Source organism: Lepisma saccharinum, chromosome 16 (genome assembly GCF_977018435.1).
Source record: "Lepisma saccharinum chromosome 16, izLepSacc3.1, whole genome shotgun sequence".
NCBI classification, from domain to species: domain Eukaryota; kingdom Metazoa; phylum Arthropoda; class Insecta; order Zygentoma; family Lepismatidae; genus Lepisma; species Lepisma saccharinum.
In genome coordinates this window covers 41,834,189-41,860,606 of record NC_139244.1, presented here as the reverse complement: position 1 = coordinate 41,860,606, position 26,418 = coordinate 41,834,189, and the positions used below count along the sequence as shown (strand labels likewise).

The following is a 26,418-nucleotide window of genomic DNA, read 5'->3' as shown; positions in this document are numbered from 1 at the left end:
AATGCCAGAAAAGTATCGGAATATAAAGTCCTATCACTGGTATTGGCTCATCCCTAATTTATCAATATTCTCCAACTTGCTGGGGGAAAGTGGATGAGGTGACCAGCAGAGAGCCCTCTCCCCTTCTTCTAGTACTATTACTGTGCTGTGCATTTTCTGATGGCAAAATTACTTTCTGCAAAGGGTATTCATGGGGAAATATTTTGTGTTGGTCACATTAAGCAGTGTAATATTTGTGTTGATGGATGCTTAGAAATTGTCAGTGAGCACAGAATGAAGCAAATGGACTTTTCCTTTCAATAACTCTCTTATTGTGCAAATTTTTAGGTAGTACCATTTCCCTGCAATTGAGGAATTGATTTCAAACTGAATTAGCTATTACAGTAGTTTACTCTCCTGCAGAGTATTTAACTTAATGAAAACTTAATAAAAATTTGAGATTCAATAGAATGAACATAGTATGCACAGAGAACTAGGTTGTATAATCTAGGGTTGAAACCAGGAGTTACTAGATCAATGGTAGAGCATTGGTATTAAACATAGCAACTGTGCTGATTTCAATGACACTGATAAACAAATAACCTAAGGCAGTGGTGTTGCATTACATTTCAATTTGTTATATTTTTTCGTTCCACATATTAAATTGTTTACCAGTTGTTATTGATTCATTTGTTTTTGTTTTCTTCTTCAACAGTTGAGATAACAAGGATAATGAATCTTGTTCCAGATTCATCATCATTGTTTTTCTCACCAGATAAAGACCATTTGGAGCATTGGAAATACTGTGTTAGAAAAACATAAAGGAAACTAATTAATTGTATTATTAATTCTTACTAATATTGGTACAAGATGCATCTTTTAATTTTCAATTAATTTAAGTCTGTAATGAAAGAGTTTGTAAATATTTAGTATTTTGTTTCATTGAAGTGTTTTCTGCTCTCAGATTTAAGTTATATCCTTCACTTACTGCTCTTCGAGAAAATGGGAACAATTTTAGATGAAATGGCAAAATCCCAAATTCAATGCAACCAGAAAACTGATTCTGTGAAGTCGAGCATTCATTCTAGTGAAGATGAAATTCAGTCGCATATGCTTTCAGAAGAATTAGCATCTGTTGCAGCTATCTCTACTTCAAGGGACCTTCTACCTTCAGTGGTAGAGATGCCTGAATCTCATCCACCAGCTGCAACTTCAAAGCTACGCTTATCAGCACTAATTGGAGATCAACTTACATGGCCATCTGAACAACTTACAAATTTGGAGCAAATGTTTCTCAGATATTACAAAACAGTGGAGTGTTTCCGAGCGAAAAAGCTCAGAGGGGTGCTCGACTGCCCCTCAATAGGAAACCTCATGGATTTTGTCAATAAGATTCTGGACCGAGAATGTAGTGACTTCTCATTTCTACGCACTATGGAGAGATATGAGTACTTTGAGGAACATGAAGGTGGAACTATGCTGCAGGTATGATGTTTGTTGCTTGAATTCATTTAGGATTGTCGAAGTATGGCTGAGTTGATACTGATGCCAAAGTATTGGTATCAACCAATACCAGTGGTATCAGTATCGGAAAGAATTGGTTCAGATTTAATCACCTATACCAATTGTATCACATGGTGTCCACACAAAATGTCACATTACATCATCATCCTTTGCTGGGTCAGCATAGAAGTCAAACCTCTCCATTTTCTTCTGGTCTTTCACCATTCCTCTCTTTCCACAGTGTTCCAATCTTGTCCTCTTCCCCTAACATTCTCTGCTATCTGCTCTTTCCACAGACATCTTGGTCTCCCCCTCAGCCTTACTCCCACTACTTGTGCATTGTAAGCTCTTACTGGTAGTCTTTCTGCACCCATCCTCTTCATGTGTCTCATCTGTGCTTGATCTATCCTATCCTGAAGCTTCACCACCCCCACTGTCTGCCCGATCTCCTCATTCCTTATTAGGGGGGATCGAAAAAAACAAATTTTTTATGATGCTTTTGGGGTAGAGCGGAAAAGTTGCCTCTATACATAAGTAACTTCTGTTCAAAATTTCACCACCCTAGGATAATGTCTTCTGTTCTGGCAAGGGATGTGAAATTTCAAAAATTTAGTAAAATCGGTAATTTTTTTTTTTCAATTTTTTCAAATTTCACAGCACTTTGCGGTAGTGTGCAAAAGTTGCACCTATGTATGGTTAATTACAGTGCAAAATTTGGTGCCCCACGGACAATATGTTCTGTTCTGGCAAGGAGCCTGAAATTACCCAAAAATCGACAAATACACTGTTTTTTCATTATACTTTTAGATATAAATATGATATATTAACAATTATGTTAGCAGCAGATTTTCCAGATTATCATTAACCACTAATTAATGATTATTAATTATTAATCTTTTTTTTTTGTTACAGGTCGTGAACTGAGCTAGCAGTGAGCAACAAAACATGGCAAAATCTTCAAAATTTTCAAAGCGAGGAGCATTAGACTGCCCAATTTTCGGATCACCGACAGATTTTGCTGGGATGCTTCCAACAAAAGAGGATGTTATTAAATGCTGCATTTACGAAAGGTGGCGTCTTGGATCTGAAACAACTGGTAACAAGGAACCCGCATTTTCTTACATCGCAGAGCAAGTTTGTGTAAAGCTGCAAATGCTGTATTCTGATGCTTCCATTCCGACAGTTTCAAAGAAACGTGTCCTTGATATAATTCATGCATATCACAAGAAATATATCGATATCAAGGCTGTTTATAAAAGAATAGAGAAAAGCATGGCAACTAAAGCAAGGGTGGAGAAGTTTAAAGAAGACTCATGCTTTCTTTTTGATATAGCGGCTTGTAAGTGCTCCACGTTTACAGACTGCAATTGCCCGAAGGAATCCAAGGTCCCCTTTAAGGAACAGACATTTCTTGCTGATCAGAGAACAAAGCGCCTAATGTGCATTGGATCGCTCGATTTGCAAGAAACCAAAAAGCTCCAAGCACGTGCTGAAAGGAAGACAAAAAAATTCCTTCGTAGTTCTAAATCTACTGCATCCTGCTCATCGCAGCCTGATGGTGATGAGCTCTCATCAACATCAATGTTATTAGAAGATGATGAGGCAATGGATGAGGATAAGGAACCTGAACCTGATGACTACGGCTACAATCCCGGACCGTCGACTTCATCCTCTTCGCAAATGCGAAAGAAACTTTCAAATACCGCCTTAATAAGCCAAAGATTTGGGGTATCGCTTCAAGCCACGGCTGCCATAGCTTCTAGCATTCTGCACGACGTAGGCCTAGTCTCTGAATCGGATACATCTTTAGTGATTGATAAGAACAAAATTGCTAGAGAAAGGTATCGAACCATGCAAGAGCTTAAAAGTGAGAGTTCGGACATTGACAATGATCATTTAACAGGTCTTTCCTTCAATGGCCGACGTGACAAAACATTGTCAACAGAAAAGGAGGATGATAAATACTACCAAAGAACAATTGTAGAGGAACACTATTCCTTGGTGAAACAACCAAGATCTAGCTACGTTGGTCATGTTACACCAGCTTCAGGATCAAGTCTGGCCATTGCTGAAAGTATTTACGACTATATCACAGCAGAAGTGCCCGGAGGTTTAAACCATATTCTTGTTCTAGGGTGTGATGGAACGGTCGTAAATACTGGAGTTCACAATGGGGTACTGCGTCGTCTTGAACTGAAGATCGGGAGAGCTGTGCAATGGGCTGTTTGTCAACTACATTTCAACGAATTGCCTCTCCGCCACTTGTTCGAGTCCCTCGATGGTCCCACCTCCGGACCCAATTCCTACACTGGTTGCATTGGAAAATCTTTGAAGGCGTGTGAGCTGCTTTCAGTGGTAACATTTGAGCCAGTTAACTGCACCTTGCCATCAGATGATATATCCACTTTGAGTAAGGACCAGAAGTATCTGAGGGATATTGCTCTCGCCGTTAGCTCAGGCATGTGTCCTCCAGGTCTTGCTAAGCGCGATCCAGGTCCCCTAAACATGTCCCGCTGGTTGACAACAGCCAACAGGATATTAAGACTGTATGTTTCCACCACGGAACCATCAGACAACTTACGTACCATAGTAGAGTTCGTTATCAGGGTGTATGTGCCATCTTGGTTCCGCATCAAAATCCATCATTCAATTAAGGATGGAGCTCGGCATCTTTACCATTTCATTCAGTCATCCAGATACTTGGATCAAGTTAACCGCAACGTCATCGACCCAGTGATTTCTCGGAATGCTTACTTCGCATCTCCAGAAAACATTCTGCTCGCGATGCTGACTGATAAGAGAACACATATCAGAGCCTTTGGCATTCGAAGAGTCATAAAAGCACGAGAATCATGTGAGACAGTTCGACACGTTGGGATTAGAAAGTTCGATATTCCAAAAATAAACTTCGAAGCAAACGACTATATCGAACTAATTGACTGGTCGTCCAGCGAAGTAACTCCACCACCAATACTGAATGATGTGACTACAGAAGATTTGAAAAGTATGCTGAAAGAACCAATACCAATTGACTGGACTTTTACAAAGTTCCCATGCCACACACAAGCTGTGGAAAGAACAGTAAAATTGGTTACGGAGGCCTCAAAGAAAGTGTGTGGTCATAAAAAACGGGATGGATTTATTCGCTGCACTCTGAAATCGAGAAAGGCCATGCCTGAATTTAGGTGCAAGAGACAGTACAAAACCTAAAGAGACATATTTTACATTATTATTACCTACAAAACACACATTTTCGTACTTTTAATTTTGAATACTTATTTCTTAATTCTTATATCTAATAGTATGCGAGTGTATGACAATTCTGGTTTATGTTTAATAAATGTTAGTTAAATAATGAAAAACAGTGTATTTGTCGATTTTTGGGTAATTTCAGGCTCCTTGCCAGAACAGAACATATTGTCCGTGGGGCGCCAAATTTTGCACTGTAATTAACCATACATAGGTGCAACTTTTGCACACTGCCGCAAAGTGCTGTGAAATTTGAAAAAAAAAAAAAAAAAAAAAATTGCCGATTTTACTAAATTTTTGAAATTTCACATCCCTTGCCAGAACAGAAGACATTATCCTAGGGTGGTGAAATTTTGAACAGAAGTTTCTTATGTATAGAGGCAACTTTTCCGCTCTACCGCAAAAGCATCATAAAAAATTTGCTTTTTTCGATACCCCCTATTCCTTATTCTACCCCTTCTATTCTTCTCCAATATACTCCTTAAAAATTTCATCTCCATTGCCTGCATCTTTCTTTTGTCTCTCTCTGTCATTGTCCAAGTTTCTGCTCCATACATAATTATTGGTACATAGTATGTCTAATATTTATGTGAAAGTGCCACATGATTTCACATAAATATCATGGAAGTTTTATAAAATTCAAAATTTTCATTATTTTGCACTAATGTGTGTTGAAAAATGGAATTTGATTTCAATATTTTGAAGCAAAGCTTGAGTAAAATTGATGTGATATAATTGCAGTGGTAGACTTATGTATTAATATTAATTAATATTCTGAATGACTTAATTGATACCATGTGGAAGTATTGGCATTATCATCAGTGGGAGGCAGTAAGAATATTGGTATCAGCTCAGTTCCAATCCTAACATCTATCTATGTAACTAGAATTTTAAATACACTGAAACATTAAAAGTATCTTAAGTTTCTTATGTAAAATTTTATTATTGGAAGATGAGTTAATTTTCTTCATGGTTAGTAATGTCTAGCTTACCTGGGGTTTTATAATAACTGTAAAGCTGGTGAATTTTATTTTAGAAAAGAAAAACTGCATATCAGTGCCTAGATACATATTCATAAGGAAAATGACAAAATAGCAGGATTTTATACTCGAATACACATATTAATGGAAATACCTGATTGTTAGAATTATCAGTTAGTTAATGAATATGCCATTATTGTCCAAAATGAGTGGAGACCAATTAATTGGGTCTCGATGAGGTGTACAATATTAATTTACACTTTATTTATATATTATTATAATGAAGGAACATTTAAAGAAATGAGTTGGAATTTATCGCACAAAAAACTAACTCATGTCCTAAACCTACGATAAATTTAAACTCTTTTTTTTTCTTTCATGTGGGCATTGATTGAATAAAATAGCCAGATGTCGGACACACCTGGAACTGCCCTCTGACTCTGACATGCCAGTATACCTTGTAATTAATGAATATGTCATAATTAACCCCATAAATTGTCTGTACTGCATAAAATATGTAATACTTCATCATTCTTTTATCAATTCAATAAATACACGCAGAGACCATCAACATACACAAAAAAAAATATTGCAAGCGACTCCTTAGCTGTCTTTTATCCACATTTCTTTTAACTTTGTACAAAAACTTTTTGCACTTTAGTAACTTTTTCTCCACACTGATTGTTCATGTAATGAATTACTTTATTGTTTAATGTTTAGAAAATATCTACATAGACAAAATTAATATCCAATGCAAGGTTCATGTCTTATTGCTTTTTTGTACAAAAGCTACATATGTTCGAAGTTTCAGTTGCTTGACTTGGCTAAATGACTCAGATATGGTGGACCCCCGATTATACGTTGTACAATTTCTTGCAGTGTACTTCGTGGTTCCCAACGAGCAAACTGCTATCAAATTTTCACAGTATTTTCATTTTCCTGCATGTGAAGTTTTTTTCATGTTGGTCTCCGGGAAAACATAAAATGAGGGTTGCATTATGTACTGATTTAGATTTATATGCTTCAAGTATGTGAACTTTGTTGAGGTAAAGAAGCATTAATTCAGTAATCCTTCCCCTAGTTAGCACTGGTTGACTGCAAATATTTTTCTATAACTTAGTAATTTTAATTTTCATCATAAAGCACTACTCTCATTTTCTAACGTCAGCATCGCAAGTTACTGAGAAATATGTGGATGAAAGTACAAGACTCAGCCAGGTTAAATCCTTAGCCTATTCCAAAATAAAATCATTAATCATGATTTGTTGACTTGTGCATATTAAACTAGATAACTAAATGAGCATGACATACAAAAACTAGAAATATGAAAATTGATATATTTTTGGCATTTAAGAGTAAAATTGCAATCCAAATTAGCTAAGTGAAAGCTTCTAACCTACAGAATAGATAAGGAGAAAAAGGTGATGATGAAAAAGTGTGGAGGAGAATTTTAGTACAATCTACATTCTACATGCAAACTGTACCAGCAACATAAATTGGGCCCTAGCTTCGGGTATTCTGGGTGGGGGAGGAACTACGTACAAATATAAATTATTCCCAAAAATTGTTAATATTGATAAATACATACCTGAAGTGCATCAAGCTAGGAAGGATTAACAACTACCAGCATATTTTTCTTGGATATTATTAATTCAGTGTATTATGAAAATTGAATATTTTTAATTTGCAGGTTCTTCAAAGAGCATTTGAAACTTTTAGAGATGTAGATTTTGTATTCTACCCACCCACTGACTCACTTTTGCTGTGTTTCCATGATGCCTTTGATGAGAACAGAACTTGCAAGGATTCCTGGGATTGTTCCATACGGACTCCAGTTGGTTTGCGAGATTTCTATGGTTAGTATTTTATCTGATGCGGACATTGCAAGTAGGTCTTGGGAAGCTTTCAGACCGAAGTGCCAAGTGAGGAGCCACAAGCAAAATGTCACTTGGAAACGAAACTTCAAAATTAAATACAACCTTTTGTACTAAAATACAATTGCTTGCATGCCACTTGGACTGGGCCGTTTTCTCAGTAGGGTGCATCATGTCACCTCAGGCCATTGGTCGTGCATGCACAATGTTATTTTTACAGACTGGAAGGAGCCTGCGTCATTCGCCACTTCAGTCTGAATGCTCCCTAAATGCAACTGAACATGATACACATGTGTAGAAAAAGCTAAAATAAATATTTTACACGAATTAATGCAAATATGTTTGGCCAGATATACCTCTCATTAGAGGCATCCTAATAATAAGTTTTGTATAAAAGTCAAAATGTGTTGGTGATATTAAATGCTTGCAATCGATTTTGCAATGCCTGATGGCATTTTGGCACACCTGAGGAATCTACCAGACAGGTGGCGACTCCGATTGCGAACAAAAACTGCATGGAAAACTGAACTGTAAGTTTATTAGAGTGAATTTCCTCTCTCCACATAACCGCCAAACATATATCTTTAGGTACAATTTAAATGCTTGCATTGCCTGTTTGCTACTCTAGTCTGCCTGACGGTTCTCATGATTACCACACAACATATAAATCATTTTAACTTCCCGTAACTCACTGTCAATAGGAGACACTGTTGCTAACATTTGAGGTTAGGTGGCAAAACAGTGGCACTGCCTGTCAACACATGGTGTCCCAGATTTTCCATAAATTGAACCTAATAGCTGCTGTGGGTTCGAGTACTGTTCCAGAATCCTTTGGTTTGATATTCAAACATTGTTCATGCTCCCAATTGTATCCTTGGTTTCTATTGCCATATGCTGTGTCACTTGTTTTATTTCTCCTAATTCTAAGAATACTATAGCTGCTGTTTCTTCCTTTTGCAGATTATGTTTGCTCTGAAGAGAGAGAGTGGCTACAGAAGGAAGAGGAGAACTACCAGAAGCAGCTGCAGAGGGAGGAAGAAATGCAGGAGTCCCCTTCTCAAACGGAACACATTGAAGAGGTGTGCCTCATTCTGGCTTTTATTATTCTGGTGGAATGCATTAGAAGGATGAGTCACGAACTTCACTGTTTCTCACATGAGTTATTTCATCTAGTTTCAAGCTTTAACACTTTGCAAATGCTTAATGATTTTTTGATGCTAGTGCTGATAATGGATTTAATTGGCAAGGTACTATAGAGTACCTATATAGTACCAATAATTCAAGATGGATGAGACCGAGACTACCTTGAATTACATAAAACTCAGACTATACAGAATAAGCTAGGGAAAATTGGATGAGGCAAAAGAAAATACAAATACATTATGTGAAAAATGGGATACACAGAATCGTTATGAATATTGAACTCGCACTTTAAAGAAATGGCCATGAATCTCCCCTTCAGGGTGTTGCATCGTATCCTTTCAGAAACCCGCTTATAAAAAAAAAAATGTTTATTTTTCCGTCCCTCACTTTATGCGGAACATTGGGTTGTCGAGACACTATTGTATATAAAAATAACTTACCACAAGTCCAATATCAGTTTGTAATTTTGGCTACCACGTCCAGTCACATAAGAAAGATGGTATCAGTAGACTTGGAAAATAATAACAGTTCCAAAGTCCTCAACACTTGACTCATAGTTGCAGTTGAAAAACTATAATATGCAGGTGAAATTAACAGGTTTCAAAAGCAGCAATATTTTTGTAAAATGTATTAAATATGACATTTAATACAAGTACAGTGGACTCTGCTTAATTCGAACAGGAGTTTATTCCACTTGAAATTATCTTTAATGATGTAGGACAAGGCATTTGATGATTTTTGCATGTTTTTTTTTATAAAGGTTGAAATATTGCATGAACATATAAAAATGTGTATCATGAAATAATTGATGAAATAAAGGTAATTTGTTAGAGCATTATTTTGCATTTTTGGTCAATTTTGAAGGATGGGTCATTTTTGGGCAATTTTTAATAGTTTTGTGGATAGAATGACATTTTTGTAATATTTTGAGATTTTATTTATTATTGAAAATATCTGCTTGTTAATGCTTGTCCACACATAAGCAAACTGTTTCCAGGATAAAAAGTAGACCCATAGCAATAGCTCCTACCCTATATTTCAAGTTGCATCCGTAATGAACTTGCCTACATTTCTAATAGCTGCTACCCATATTTGCCAAGAAATTTGCAGAATGAACTCGCTTATGAGTCATTCCATGCCAAATCAACACAGATATGTGCAATTTCCAACCTGACCATCTTCGATTTTCATGAAATTTGGGGAGTTGAAACTATGAATAGAACTTAGTAACTTTGAAAATTTTTAGTTTCGTTTGTCTTGTAATTGTTAAATTATTCAAGGTCAAAGTTAGCATAAATTGCCCTTTTTGAGCCTGCTTAGCTATACTAAATGTGCTGTAACTCCGCCACTATTTCGCCTAGGAAGCTCAAATAAAGCTTATTCTACAGGGAATTGAACAAGCTTTCCAGTGATATATAACAAGCCCACCTTTCGATAAAAATATAATTTTGTCACATGACCTTGACCTTTGATCTTGAATATCTCAAAACATGTCATCACCAAAAATCGTGAAAAAAATATATTTGGTCCCTCATGCCATACTATAAAACATATAAAAAAATCATTCTGGGACTGCAATGGGCTCAGAAGATACAAAATAATATGTGTAACTATGTGACTTATAAAAGCCTCATTACATGAACTATGACGAGTCAAAAGTCCTTTAACACTCCCTACAAAATGCAAAGGTATTATCCTGGTCATGAATGAAATAGGTTAGGCACATGGAGATCCCTAGCTATATGTGTCAGGCGCAAGTCCGGCACCTTTTTGACCGCCATATTGAATTCATTGCAAAAATTTCAAAGGAAAGGGTGTGAAGTGATATACAAATCAGGCTAGAACTTCACGAGTAATGAAACTGCGAACGTTTTTCCAAAGTATATTTAACCAGCAAATAGTTATTACTGCATGCTTGTAACCATTTTCTCCTTTTCGAGGTGTTAAAAACAAAGTATTAAGAATGCTCCTAACGTGTTAGGAACTCATCGAGATCACGCTGACATCTTGGGAGAGAAAGAATTATACGCACCATTGCATATGATTTCAATCAGCAACATTCACCAAATACTTGAATAGTGGAGAATATTGGGAAAAGTATCTCAAACAATTTCGTGACACTTCCTTTGGAATGAAAAATTCTTCAGTGACGAGGCTAATTTTTATGTTCACGGTACAGTTAATAAAAATTATATGCAATACCTGTGATTTGATAATCTACAGTAGACAGATCCCAGCCGAATGGTTGTTGCTGGTAAGCTAATGATGTGGTATAGTGTATGGGGAACAGGAATGGTTGGTCCATATTCAACAACTGAACCTTAAATGGTGAGGGCTTCTTGGATGTGTTAAGTGAACAGGTTTATTATCCTTGCTTACTGGATATGGCACTTTTCCAAAGTTTTGAAACAGGACAGTGTGTGACCACACTATGTGAACATTTTGGCAATTTCTTCATGGTAAATTTCTAGGTAAATTGATGGGCAGACGGGATATATTAAAAGGCTTGCACATTCCCCAGATCTAACATCTTAGGAGGAATTTTACCTTCAGAAACATTTGAAGAGAAGGTTGCATGCACTAAAAGTCCCTGATATTGACCATCTGAGAGAAGGCATAGTTGCTGCTTGCGATGATGTTGCACCTGCTGCATTGCCAAATGTTCTATGTGAGTGTGAGAGACATCAACGAGTGTGCTCACAGGAATATTGACAACACTATAATGTGCATATATCGTAAGTGAAAGATATGCGTACAACATTTTGATACCTAAAAATAAGTTGGAAAAACCTTCGCTGCTTCATTTCTCGTGAAATTCTAGCCTGATTTGATATATCACATCACACCCTTTCCTTTGAAATTTTTGTGTTGAATTCAATATGGCGGTCAATAATATGCCGGACCTGCGCTTGACACACACAGCTAGAGATCTTCATATGCCTAACCTATTTCTTTCATGACCAGGATAACTGCTTTACATTTTGTAGGGGGTGTTAAACGACTTTTGACTCGTCATAGTACATGTAATGAGGCTTTTATAAGTCACATAGTTACACATATTATTTTGTATCTTCTGATCCCATTGCAGTCCCAGAATGATTTTTTATATGTTTTATAGTATGGCATGAGGGACCAAATATATTTTTTTTCACGATTTTTGGTGATGACATGTTTTGAGATATTCAAGATCAAAGGTCAAGGTCACGTGACAAAATTATATTTTTATCGAAAGGTGGGCTTGTTATATATCACTGTAAAGCTTGTTCAATTCCCTGTAGAATAAGCTTTATTTGAGCTTCCTAGGCGAAATAGTGGCGGAGTTACAGTACATTTAGTATAGCTAAGCGGGCTCAAAAATGGCAATTTATGCTAACTTTGACCTTGAATAATTTAACAATTACAAGACAAACGAAACCAAAAATTTTCAAAGTTACTAAGTTCCATTCATAGTTTCAACTCCCCAAATTTCATGAAAATCGGAGACGGTCAGGTTGGGGCTGTGTTGATTTGACATGGAATGACTCTTATGTCTTCCACTGCAATTTGTGTTTTCAGTAACAATACATAATAAAATTAGTTTTGGTAAATTGATTTTAAATTTCATATATTTGCAGTTCTACAATAATCAGTATGTTTCTTACAGGAGGTGTCCAAGGTTACAACACCCCTTCCTGAAGGAATTATAGTAAAGGTAAGTATTTTGCACTGTAATCATTAAATTGCTGTCTAAAATTAACTTATCCTTTTTCGGTCATAAATGAATTTTTTATTTGGCATTTTTAGGAAGTTTTAGCTCTTTAAATGCCTTGCCCTAATCATAAGTTGTAAGTACACTCCATATATCTTTTGTAAAACCAGTGTATGTATTAATGGTAGTTTTGACTTTCACAGACTTGTTCCACAGAAACCTTTCCTTACAGCTTCATTCAGATTTTACAGATTCGATTCCCAACCTCTTTGGCAGAATGGGAATGGGAAGGTGCTGCAAATTCAAAGGTCCCAGGTTTAAATCCTGCGTTCATAATTTTCCCTCATTATTCTAAGGTAGGAAAGCAACATAAAAATGGGGTGTAAGGGGTGACCTTCTACCTAGTACACCCAAATGTCAACCTCACTTCCACATAGTACACCCTGGACTGCATTTTGTAGACTAACGAGGCTCTGGCGACTGGCACTATGGCCAGTATAATTTTGTGTGTGTTGTCGTGTTATTTGTCCTTGTGTGTGCTGAGTGCCCGTTTACAGTCTCAGCTTTTAACCAAGGTAAGGATATTTTAAGATTTTAATTATGCAACGTTAGAGTTGCTATTTGTAAAGGTAAGGGGCTGTACCCCGTATAATGTGACAGCTGCAAAATAGCCTAAGTGCTGATGCACCCAAACTTTTACAATCAAATTCAAAGCAACATAAAAATCACAAAAATAAAATGAATGGAAAGATGCAAATGAAACAAGCAATACAAATTTCCATTAAATGGAAGTAAATCTTCCCTCCATGAGACTCTCACTTCCTTTCTTCCCAGCTCTTAAATTTTACTTTCCTCTTACATAACTTTGAAGGTTTGTTATTTCATCAAATAGTTAACCAAGAGCAGATTCAAAACAGTACAGTTTTTCTTTTTGGTTATTTTACAGTACTTTTCTACCTCTCTAGGTAAGAGTAAATGGTGAATGGATGCATTAGATGAAAAAATAAATGTAATGAAACATCCTTGCCTTGACCAGAATTCAAACCTAGGACTTTAGCTATCTAACCATTCTGCCATGAAGACTGGCCGTCAAAGTCTTTTATTTGTTCATTTATGATATTTTCAGTTTTGCTAAAATTTTCTTCTACTGCAATAGTTAAATTTAGTGCCTTCAATTTAGACAATTTTTTAAAAAATTATGAAAATATCACCGATATGCATGTTTCAAGAAACTGAAATATTATATGCATGTAACACATACTTTCATTATTCTTGCAAGAACACAGGTGTGTGGATAATGTAAGTACATGTTATGTGTTTAGTGTTTATATTGAGACACATAATTAGGCTGTCTTCCAAGGAAGAATTCTGAGAATTCAGGTTTCAGTATTTCAGCTGTTTCTTAATGACAGTAATTCTTGTGTTAAGGCAAAGGAAGCAGGAAGACCGTCAGAGTTGAGAGTGGAGAACACTGATGGAAAAGATCCCCCCACTGAAAGGACTGCTCCTGAAGACCAACTTCCTGAGGTGCAATCTGAACCTTTTGAGGTGAGTTTGATACATCATTTGCAATATAGAGATGAAACAAATGAATAAGAAAAGTTGATATGCAGAATATTTTCAAAATAAATTCCACATCGCACACATATTATCAGTCCCGCTATCAGTGGCGGATCCAGGGGCACCTGCCCCCTCCCCCCAAATACTTGAGCAAATTATACTCGTAATATGTAATTTACAAAATTATTTAAAAAAATCTTATTATGTGTACACTTTTGAAAAGTGGTGCACCCTTATATCGTTAAAAATTGCTGAGTGCCAAACATCATTTGAAGTTGGTGCCCCCTGTGCATTGTTGTATGACCTATCAGCATTGGGCATACATGCCCACACACAAATAACCACAAGCCAACCTAAGTACAAGGGCCATTAGGTTGGCATCAGGGAAAGCTTGTGAGAGCTATTCTCCCAGAAATTTATACCCCCCAACCCCAATTAGGATCATGGTTCATGTTTAATAACCAGTTGTCACTCATGGGAGGGGTAGAAATGCTTTATTTATAAAGAACCAACCATTGTTAGGCTAACAGTAGCCATTTTGGAGAACAAAAACCATGTGCTCCAAATCACATGTTTACTAAATCTTTTATTCCTTACTGAAAATCAGAGATAACACTCACCCACAGGTAAAATAATGCCTAATTTATTAAAATTAAACTCATTTGCAATTATCTGGCATAACTAAGCCAGAAAAGCTGAAATAACACTTTTGTTTATGCTTCTTAAGCAATTGATAACTCTGCTATCTGGCGGGAGAAAGTGGCAACTCTCCCAAAGACAAGGAAAGATCTCAAAAGACTCCAGCTGGCCAATGAGAAGCCGCCAAGGCTGTGACGTCACAGAGGGGACTTTTCAGATGGCCTATTGTTCTGAGCTTGCTAGTCAAGCTCACTTGTATTACAGACCCACCTGAGAGCAGGTCAGCTTGGAAGTTGCTGGTGAAATTCAGTGTGTGAATGGCCACATGTGCCAGCAACAAAGGATACATGAAGGGAAAAGGGATCTAAGGTCCTGTTACAGGAAACACAGGCCTAAGTGTGTGTGACCAAGTGGGATATTGTGTCCACAAGTGCATTTAAGGATCCCAGTGAAAATTCAGCAAAATAGCGAGTTTTGTGTCCATCATCCCATGTGGAAATCCAAACCACATGGTCGGCAGGACTGACGCCATAGAAGCATCCAGAGGATATCAGTGAATATCCAAGTTGTCCTTAGCCATCCTTCCCAGAAAAGCCAGGAAAATTCATTTATCACCCCCCAAAGCCTTTGTTACACCAAGGAAGCACACAATCATAATTTTTTAGTGTGGTGTATTACAAATTTGTCCATGTGTCGGGATGTGGCGATAAAGAGTGAAAAAGTGTGGGTAAAGCCCCAGGTTTGATTGATCTAGTATGAAAACGGCTGATATGTAAGTACAAAATCTTTTGTATATCTTTTTTTGTGTCTTGTACAGTGAAGTGCTCATGTTTGGTGGTAGCTATGCCACAAGTGATGTTCTTTTCCATGAATAAATATGTCGTTTAAAGGTGTCTGACCTTCTATCATTTTAGTGAATCATAAGCCTATTAAGCCCTCCTCTAGTTACCGATTATTAAAGTTAGGCTAAAGTTCGTCTGTTGCTTAACAGATATCTCAGGGGATATCTGTTACTATACGGAACACCACACGTGGAATAGGGTCTGCGTGTGGCCGCGTAAAGCGTGGTTCTCTTTTGTTTTTGCTGTTTTTTGATATATTATATCTTTAAAGTTAACCTTTTGTAAAACCAACTTTAAAGCAATATAATATACCACCCGTAAAAAGCAATCATCATTTTTTCTTCCCCTCATAGTTGAAAGTTGGTGCCCCCATACACCATTGGAGGTTGGTGTCCCTGGACATCGTTGAACGTTGGTGCCCAGGCATCGTTCAAAGTTGGTCCCCCCATATGCCGTTGAAAGTTGGTGCCTCTCGAACATCGACTATGTTTCTTGCATAAATCGTTTGTAAAATTTCTCCCTGTTCTTTGTTCCGTCATGAAAGAATCAATGGGCGTGAAAGTAAGGTTTAAAGTGCACTATCCTACCCAACACTATATCCAGGTGGTGCGATCAGAACTAAGCTCCCACTTATTCAACAATGTTCTCAAACAATGCAATGGTCTACGTTGTTTATTTATTTTTAAGAAACAGCTGAATGTAGAAGAAAAGTTCTTGTCAGCTTTTTAAGACAATGTCCCTGGACTAAGGATAAGATCTACGTTAGGAATAAGGATATCAAATTAGGCACCTGGAATGTTCTGAGCCTTTACCGGCCTGGGGCATTTCAGTGTACAGTTAATGAGATAGTCAAGTATAAATTAGATGTAGTAGCTGTCCAGGAAGTTAGGTGGCCAGGAGAAGGGAATTGTAAAACTAAAAATTATACTTTTTTCTATGGTGGTACTGAAAATCATAATTTTGGAACAGGCTTTTTCTTAAATAATAGAATTATCTCAGCTCTTAAAACAGTAGAATTTATTAATGATAGGATATCATATGCAGTTTTACACGGTAGGTGGTGTAAAATTATTTTAATAAACATACATGCACCAACGGAAGCTAAAGATGATAATACTAAAGATGATTTTTATACAGAGTTAGAACAGGTCTTTGATAAATTTTCTCAGTATGATATGAAAATTCTGTTAGGTGACTGTAATGCACAGATTGGCAAAGAAGAGACATTTAAACCCACAATTGGTAAAGAAAGTCTTCATGAATCAAGTAATGATAATGGTATAAGATTGATTACTTTTGCAACCTCAAAGAATTTAATTGTGAAAAGTACCACTTTTAAACATAAAGATATCCATAAATATACCTGGTCTTCTCCAGATGGTAAAACTCATAATCAGATAGATCATATTCTCATTGATAAGAGAAGGCATACTAGTATAATTGACATTCGTACACATAGAGGTGCTGACTGTGCCAGTGGCCATTATTTAGTAATTGCAAAATTAAGAGAAAGACTCTCAGTGATAAATCATAAGCAACAAAATGTAAAAGTTCCAAAATTTGATACAGGAAAGTTTACTGATGAAAGAATTAAGAAAGATTACCAAATTAAACTGTCAAATAGATTTGATGTTTTGCAGGATTTAAATGATGATGAAAATATAAATGAAACAGACGTAAATAAGAATTGGGAGCACATACGTAATGCAATAGAATCAGCAGCTAAAGAAAGTATAGGATACCATGAACCGAGAAAAAGTAAGCCATGGTTTGATAATGAATGTCATAATCTAATAGAAATAAGAAATCAGGCTAGACTTAGGTGGTTAAATAACTCTGATGATACAAATCTAAACAATTATAATAGAATAAAGCGAGAAGTTAACCGCACATTTAGAAGTAAAAAAAGAGATTACTTGAAAAGCAAAATTAACAAAATTGAAACAAACAGCAAAAATAAAAATATCAGAGATTTATATAAAGGTGTAAATGAGTTTAGAAAGGGATGGCAACCTAAAGTAAACTTGATAAAAGATAAAGACGGTGATTTTCTAGCTGGCCCAAGCGATATTCTAAATAGATGGAAGAACTACTTTAATGACCTTTTAAATGTCCATGTAGGAGATAAATCAGAAGTGAATGAAGTCCACACAGCAGAACCTTTAGTTCCAGAACCTAACTTGACTGAAGTTAAAGATGCTATTAAAAGGCTAAAGAATAACAAAGCACCTGGCATTGATTTAATACCAGCTGAGTTAATTAAATATGGTGGAAATTCATTAATATGTCAAATTCATAAATTAATTTGTTTAATATAGAATAAAGAAGAAATCCCTCAACAGTGGAAAGAATCCATAATTGTTCCTGTGTTTAAAAAAGGTGATAAAATGAACTGCAATAATTACCGTGGAATTTCTCTACTCTCAACAACATATAAAATATTATCTAACATTCTTTTAACAAGACTAACCCCATATGCTAATGAAATTATAGGTGATTATCAATGTGGATTTAAACACAACAGATCAACTACAGATCAAATTTTTCACATCAGACAGACCCTTGAAAAAAAGTGGGAATATAATCAAAATGTCCATCGGCTATTCATTGATTTCAAAAAAGCATATGATTCGGTTAAGAGAGATAAATTATATAATATATTAGTAGAGTTTGGAATACCTAAGAAGCTTGTTAGTATGATAAAAATATGCACCAGTGAAACAGAAAGTAAAATTCGTGTGGGTATTAATATGTCTGACAAATTTACAATTCATGATGGGTTAAAACAAGGAGATGCATTATCTTCATTGCTCTTTAATTTTGCCTTAGAATATGCTGTTAGGAAGGTAAACGAAACTAAAGAAGGACTAAAATTAAATGGTGTGACTCAGTTGTTAGCATATGCAGATGATGTAGACTTACTGGGGGATGATGTGAATACAATTAAGAATAATGCTAAAATATTTTTCAAAACTGCTAAAGAGATAGGTTTGGAAGTTAACAAAGAGAAAACTAAATATATGCTTACAGGCCGAAACCAAGTGTTAGGTAATAATCAAAATCTAATTATTGATAACAACTCGTTTGAAACAGTTTCCAAATTCAAATACTTAGGAGTAATATTAACAAATGAAAATTATATTAAAGAGGAAATAAAAAGTAGTCTTAATTCAGGAAATGCATGTTACTTCTCTCTTCATAAACTTTTGTCTTCTCGTTTAATATCTAACAAACTAAAAGTTAAAATATACAAAACCGTAATTTTGCCTGTAGTATTATATGGGTGTGAAACGTGGTCCCTTACATTGAAAGAGGAACATAAATTGAGAGTATTTGAAAATAGGATCCTTAGGAAAAGATTTGGACCTAAAAGGGATGAGGAGACAGGTGAGTGGAGAAGGTTACATAATTTAGAACTACATAATTTGTATTCATGTCCAGACATTATTAGAATAATTAAATTAAGAAGACTTAGGTGGGCAGGCCATGTGGCACGAATGGGAGAGGAAAGAGGAGTTTACAGGATTCTTGTTGGGAAACCTGATGGTAAGAGACCTGTAGGAAGGCCAAGACGAAGATGGAGGGACAACGTCGTGATGGACCTAAGGGAAATCGGTAGGGATGGAAAAGAGTATATAGATCTTGCACAAGATAGGGACAGATGGAAGGCCTGTGTTGCTGCAGCCATGAACCTTCGGGTTTAAGAAGGCTAGAGAGTTAGTTAGTTAGTTAGTCTTACATAAGTACAAGTACCCCTGTGCATTAGGTGTTATATTTCTTTGCACGTATTTGAAAATCTTTCCTAACTGAGGTTCGTTGTTGTGAGTGAGAAGTCAGTTTTACCTGTCTGTCACGTCCACCTGGTGAATTATCGAGTGTTGAAGCAAAGCACGGCTGTGGTGCGGAACATTTTAAACTGTTGCTTGTTGACAGTCGTTGCCCGTATTTTAAATTGCTAAGTGCTGCGAAGAATGTCACAAAAAATATCTAAGCAAAATAGTATTTTACATTTCTTTAAGAAAGTAAAACCCAATTCGGAAGACGACACAGAAATGTTAGGTGAAAAGTAGTCCCAGTGAAGAAAATAACACAAATGTAGCCTGTCTAAATAAGTCTGAAAGTTCAATTTGTGCAAGTGTAGCTACAGTGAGTGAAAACAATGAAGAGAATAGTTGTAGCAGTACTTCAAGTGAAGAAAAAGAGGAACAAAGTTTAGGTGAGTGTGAATATTCTAATGATGTTGGACACTTTCTTGGAAGTACTCTAATAAAGGAGGAGATAAAGTACAATATTCTGCAATATCCTTGGATTCCTCCCATGGATTATACTTTCCCCTATGTCTTTCAAGCAGGGAAAAATAGAGCTTTCCAGCACAAATGGCTTAATGAATTTTCGTGGGTTAGCTACAGTGAAAAACTTAAAGGCTGTGTGTGTCGCATTTGTGTTATTTTTGGGAAAGAAAAAGGTGGGGTTAATTCCGTTAAGTTAGGAAAACTTGTTATGGAGCCACTGTGTTTTTACAAGAAAGTTTTAAAATATATTTGTTCTTAATAAGTTGGCCGCATGTACAGATGACTAGAATTGGTACTTAAAGAAATATTAAAGTATAAAAGACTTGTTTCACCATGGTAAACTTTAATTTAAAGTATTGGGTTGGCAACTAAGTTCCCGCCGTTTTTTTTAATTGGAAAAATCTCTATGACATTAGATACGTTTGGCACGAAGGTGTACATCATGCGAAAGAGAATATATTGTTCTACCTAAATTTATGTTTCTTTGTTACTAAGACACATTTTTTTGTTATTTACATATCATTAAAATGGAATGTCAAGTTGAGAAGAATGAGCATTTTCGACACCTCCTCCTTTTTGCCTTTAATCAAGGTTCTAAGGCCGCAGAAGCTGCTCGCAACATTTGTGCTGTGTATGGAGTGGGTGCTATAGCTGAAAGAACCGCCCGTGATTGGTATGCGAAGTTCAAAAAAGGAAATTTTGATCTCAAAGACGCATCTCGTTCTGGCCATCCAGTTGAGTTCGATGAAGAGCGATTGAACCACCTGTTGCATGAAAATCCGCGTCAAACAACAAGGAAACTGGCAGAGACAATGGGTTGCTCCCACACTACTGTAGAGAAGCATCTTCACTCGATGGGAAAGGTTCAGAAGTGTGGGGCATGGGTGCCTCACACTTTAAGTGTCACCAACAAAAATCAACGAGCCACAATCTCCGCTGGTTTGCTTGCTCGGCACCGTGCAACCCATGGACACAAGGAACGATTTCTTCACCGAAACGTTACTGGCGATGAAAAATGGTGCCTTTACATGAATATGAAGCGGCGTAAGGAATGGCTGAGCCCCGGGAAACAAGCGACCCCACGCACGAAACAGGAACTTCATCCGCGTAAAATGATGTTGTGCATATGGTGGGACTGAGAAGGGATTCTCAATTTTGAATTGCTTGAAAGGAACCAAACGATCAACGCGAAACTCTATGTGCAACAAATGGAACGACTCAACACGGCTATTCAAGAGAAAAGACCGAATCGGCAGCATGGTGTTCTTTTGCTGCACGACAACGCCCGCCCTCATATCGCCAATATGACCAAGGATGCCATTCAAGCTCATGGTTGGGAAGTGCTGCCACACCCACCATACTCTCCCGATTTGGCACCAACGGATTTTCACCTCTTTCGATCTCTTTCAAATGCTATGCGGGGAGTTTCGTTCAATACTGATGCAGAATTGAGAGCTTGGTTGGATGACTTTTTCGAGTCTAAACCATGTGATTTCTACTGACGAGGTATTGAAAACCTTGTTGAATGTTGGCAAAACGTTGTAAACAACACAGGAGAATACATTATTGATTAACTACTTGTATCTGTTTATTGAAAACTAACCTTTTAACACCTTCCTTAAAAAACGGCGGGAACTTAGTTGCCAACCCAATAGTACTGTAATCTTGATTAGTATTTATGTGTACACTTTTGGAAATTGGTGCCATCCCCCCCAAAAACTGAATCTTGGATCTGCCCCTGGTCCCTTACCATGGCCAAGCAGTCTAAGGCATCAGACTTTGGGCTCTGGCTATGGGTCGTGCACAAGTTTGAGTTTTCTGGGGGATACTTAACAACTTTTCTCCTGAGATTTTGGCCAATGTATGGGACCGGAGGCCAACCACCTTCGGGAGGAAATTGGGAAGCTACGAATGAGTACCTAGGTAGAATAACCTGCTCATGGAAATCTGCAACAACTGGGGATTTGTCATGCTAAACACACGTCACCCTGTAACTGGTTCGATGATCACCCACCTCTGCTGAGGCATGTGGGAGTGAGGTTAGTAGATAGATCCATTAAATTTACATGTGATGTAACTAAATCCTTTAGTGTTCCACAAATTTATTGAAACGGAGGTATGTGCTCTTTGGTGGTAAGTAATTATATAAGTTTGAGTTTTAAGTCTACTTTATGCAGATGCTAATTTGGACTGGAACTACAGTTTAAAGTGGGATCCGAACCACTGTGTGCATCCACAAGGTATCGAACCCAGAACCTCTTGATTACAAGGTGACTATGCTATCACTGCACCACCGGGAGGCCAGGTGATAATTATAATATAACAAATACATGATGTTTAGTAATTTAATTATCATAACCAAATTTGAAGAATCGCTTGGACAGTACCAATGTTGATGTAACAGCATTGGCCAATAGTAGTAGCACCACTATTGAAAAGTGTTTGTTCTCTGGAGTCTCAAGAATCTTGCGGGTTTGACAAAAATGTCACATGGTGCTTTTCTGGAGTCTAAATATTTTGGAAAGTATGCAAAATGTACAATTTTAATTATTTTGTCAACAGCATTGTAGGAAGAAATTGATAATTATTTTATGTAAAATGATGGACATTTTAATGGAAAACCATAGTAGATTGACATGCTTGAGTTCCAATTGAAAAACTATATTGAAAAATGTATAAATATTCTGAACTACTTTAAATTGTTTCCAATTTACAAGTATTAGCATTGTCAAGAGTATCTATCAGTGTTGGTATCGATAACTGGTTGAAGTGGTATTTTGAAGCCCTATTTTGAAATGATACTGCATGCTCCACTAAGAAGGATCCAGAAATAAATGCTCACCATTGAAAACAGAGGAAGATATGATTTTCATTTCAGAAGATACAGAAACTCTCTGAGTTTATACACAAATAGTGAATACATGTGCTTGCACATGCACGTCAATGTGCAATGTGGAAACAAGCCTAGCACTATTCAGTAGAGCAGCAGACATGCAACATGACAGTAAGAATGTGAACCATTTAGATGGCTGCAGGGCAACTCAAGGTGCACACACATTGAGCATTTTCCTAAACTCTGGGAGTTTCTACATCAAGGTATATAAAGAGGTGTGTTAATAATCTATTATAAAGACTTAAAATTATCAATTATTTCTCAGACCCTCTAAGCTGAAAATGCTGTAGTTTCCAGTGCTGATACGACTAGTATCGGTTGAAACTGATACATTGGAATTTCCATCAACTCAGCCCTATTATTAAGTATGGGGTTGAGCAGATACCAATACTGATGTATTGGTATCGCCTGATACCAGTTGATATTTTTCTGGCATTTTGATCATTTGCTGGATCAGCAAAAATGCCACGTGACACTTTTGCAGTGTCTAACTATCCTGGAAATTGTGCAAAATTAGAAGTTTCCATTGATTTTGTTCCAATATTATGTGAAGGGCTGTATTTTGTGATTTCATAACAGGTATTTTTATATTCTGATGTAATTTTTTAACATTTTAAAGCAAAACTATGATAAATTGATGCTGATAATTTTGATAGGAATACTCGCCAGCTAATATTAATTAATATTTTAAATAACTTTTAATTGTTACTATAGGATGTTTTTTTTAGAGTGATAGAACTTTGAATTGAAATAAAACACATAAAATATTAAGTTTGAAGCCAATTGTGTTTTTATTTGAAAGATAACTTTCTGACATTTACTTTTTGAAAATAATTTCCGGCATATGTCCACCACAACGAGCTGTGATGAACCGGATTCGATCAATCCAATTTTGAACCACTTTTTCAAGTAATTGGGGACGTACGTCGTTAATAACACGTTATGTTGGCTTCCAAAGTGTCAATTGTTGCTTGTTTCAGCATAAATCAGAGACTTTACATATCCCCAAAGAAAATAATCCAGTGGCATTAGGTCACATGATCTTGGAGGCCAATTCACTGGACCATTCCTGGAAATAATTTTGTCGCCAAATTGTTCTTTCAATAAATCGAGGTGTGGCAACCAAAACTGTTGCAGGTCGATGTCATGCAAATTTGGAAACAAATAATCACTGTTCATTGATCTGTAATGACAACCATTGACAGTAATCTGCACGTCGGCCTCATTTTTAAAGAAATAAGGACCCACGATGCCTCCAGCATGTAACCCACACCAGACAGTGTATTTTTCAGGATGCAATGGAGCCTCGTGTAATTCCTGAGGATTGGTCTTACTCCATATACGGCAATTGTGCTTGTTGACATCACCATTTAACGAGAAATGAGCTTAGTCACTAAACACAATTCGTCGATAAAAAAGTGGATCAGTTTCCAATTGATTTAGGCACCATTCACCAAACAAACTACGCTTCTTATGGTCTTGTGGCTTCAGTTCTTGCACCAATTGGATCTTGTATGGGTGTAGACCAAGATCTTTACGTAAAATTTTCCATGTAGTGGATGGACACAGTCCAAGTTGTTGAGAACGGCGACGAATAGACAAATTCGGATCTTCTTCAACACTATCACTGACAGCACCGATATTTTCTTCCGTACGCACACTTCTTTGTCTTGTTGTTGGTGTTTCGTCCAGTAGAGTAAATGTTGTTCGAAATTTATCAATAGTTCGACGAATAAGTTGCTCTGATGGACGATTATGTGCACCATACAAATTCCTAAGTGCTCTATACGTTTGGCAAACAGAGAATTAATTTTGGAAATATATTTCCACAATTTGTAAACGTTGTTGCGGCGTCAGTCTTTCCATGATCATTTGCCAATGCTCACTGATCTGAAATGACAAAACAACATGTCATCAAAACAAAACAAATGACAGCTATCCGTATCGAAAGTTCTATCACTCTAAAAAAAACACCCTTTATTTTCAAGCATCTGTACCAGTACGAGTTCAAAGTGGTGTATCAGCTCCACCCTAATACAAACATATACTTCACATACCTATTCTTGGAAAATAAATTTTGTATGGCAGTTACTTTTTCTAAGACAAAACCTATTGCAGTTAACTGGTGGCATATGTTAATTAAGGAGGTTAATGAAGCATTCAGGATCTTTGTGAAACATTAGTCATTTAATATCGGATCGGTAGAATACAGTATATATGATTTGGTAATTTTTATAGCAGTGTCAGTGAAAATTTTATATCAGTCCATCCATAATATATTTGAAAATTCTAAATAAAGTACTTACAATCGTTTTTTTTATATATATCCAGTTTGTAGGTTACGACATTGGATCATCAAAAATGAATATTACTGGAAGCATGGATCAGTTTTTCTCACAAGATGGTACGACCTGCAGATCACAACTTTTGAGATTTCTCAATGGTGATATGACATTGAGCATAATGATCAAGAAGATGCAGAATACCTTATATTTCCACAGTTTTGTGGACAAGGAGGGAAAAGGATATATTATTAATCCTTTGATGTTTCACGTGATGCTGAAAAATGATATCCTTGCTGTGTTTTCAAAATGTGAAGTGAAAATTGCCAAAGCTGATAATAGACGCAGTTCATTTTTTGAGCAACGAAAGCAAAGTTTTACACAGGAAAGATCCTCACTTAAAAGTCAGTCACTTAGAGGAAGTCGAAATGTGATGGAGGCACAAGTGAAGCCACTTTTCAGTTATAATTTAAAATTAACCCTTCCAACGGGACTGTGCATAGAAACTGTTATGGATCCAAAGTATATTAACCCCTTCTGTATCAAGCAGCAATATCTTTCAGAAGGTAAGTATAGTATAGTTGTACACTTAAATGTTTAACTTGTCCATGTTTGACACAAGCTACTGTCTTATACACTGAGCTGGAAAATGCATTTTATTTATTCACTATTTAATATAGTAAACAGCAGTGTGGTATTTAAAAATTTTCAGTGAGAGGAAAAGTTCTGGTAATTACTTGAAGCCAGGGACGTCGTTAGGGGGGGGGGGGCACGGGGGGCACTGGCGCTGGCAAACGTCCACGTGGCCCCGGGAAACTGTTCTGTATTTGCTGGAAATTTTGCTTTGATGACAAATATTGCAAAATAATTATTCAGTAAATTTTGCTTGCAGTTTGAAACACTTCTTCAATTTTCAGTAGCATGAAACCAAGCAAGGCATTTCTTTCTCATTTCCCTGTCTTGCTTGTTGAACAAAAACAGATGTATTGGCAGAGGATGCAGTTAATGGTTTTATGGTCCACCCCGGTCAAGGAAGTCTGAGACCTATTGAAAATGCACTTTTCCTCCCTGCTGCACACCAGATCCAGAATCCCCCCAAAACCCACACTTTCTCTTCATCTGGCCCTGCACTGGCACTATGGGTGCCGAAAGGGTGACACAAACAGGAAGATTTAGCTGCACTTTCTGGGTTAATTATTTTATGGCTCAGAAAAGATATCCCTATTCCAAGAACAGAATTCTATTGCTTGTCCCTTTTTCGGCGCAGGAATGAATGACATAGCAGTTCTTCTCACATGCATTCAACTCTTTGCCCTGCACTGCCCTGCACGGAAAGTGGTTTTATCTACTTCTCAATTTTCTTCTAGCAAATTTACAAATCTAAAGACTAATGACATTGTTCTTGGTGTATCAGCCATTAAGTTAATGAGTTCATTCTGCATTTAGTTTCCCAAATAATGGCTGTGGTTTTCGCGAGTCTATATCCGTAGACTG

General features: G+C 36.7%; 1 protein-coding gene across 2 annotated transcripts in view; it reads left to right on the top strand.

Annotated features, from left to right (window-relative positions):
- The window catches only part of LOC146000039 (uncharacterized), a 93,459-nt gene that overhangs the window by 51,612 nt on the left and 15,429 nt on the right, over positions 1-26,418 (top strand). For both annotated transcript variants that reach the window (XM_083137358.1, XM_083137357.1), the window contains 6 exons: positions 944-1,464; positions 7,402-7,567; positions 8,546-8,664; positions 12,372-12,419; positions 13,845-13,964; positions 24,974-25,490. In XM_083137358.1, the coding sequence (XP_082993484.1) occupies positions 944-1,464; positions 7,402-7,567; positions 8,546-8,664; positions 12,372-12,419; positions 13,845-13,964; positions 24,974-25,490 (1,491 nt within the window). The remainder of the gene's footprint in view (positions 1-943; positions 1,465-7,401; positions 7,568-8,545; positions 8,665-12,371; positions 12,420-13,844; positions 13,965-24,973; positions 25,491-26,418) is intronic.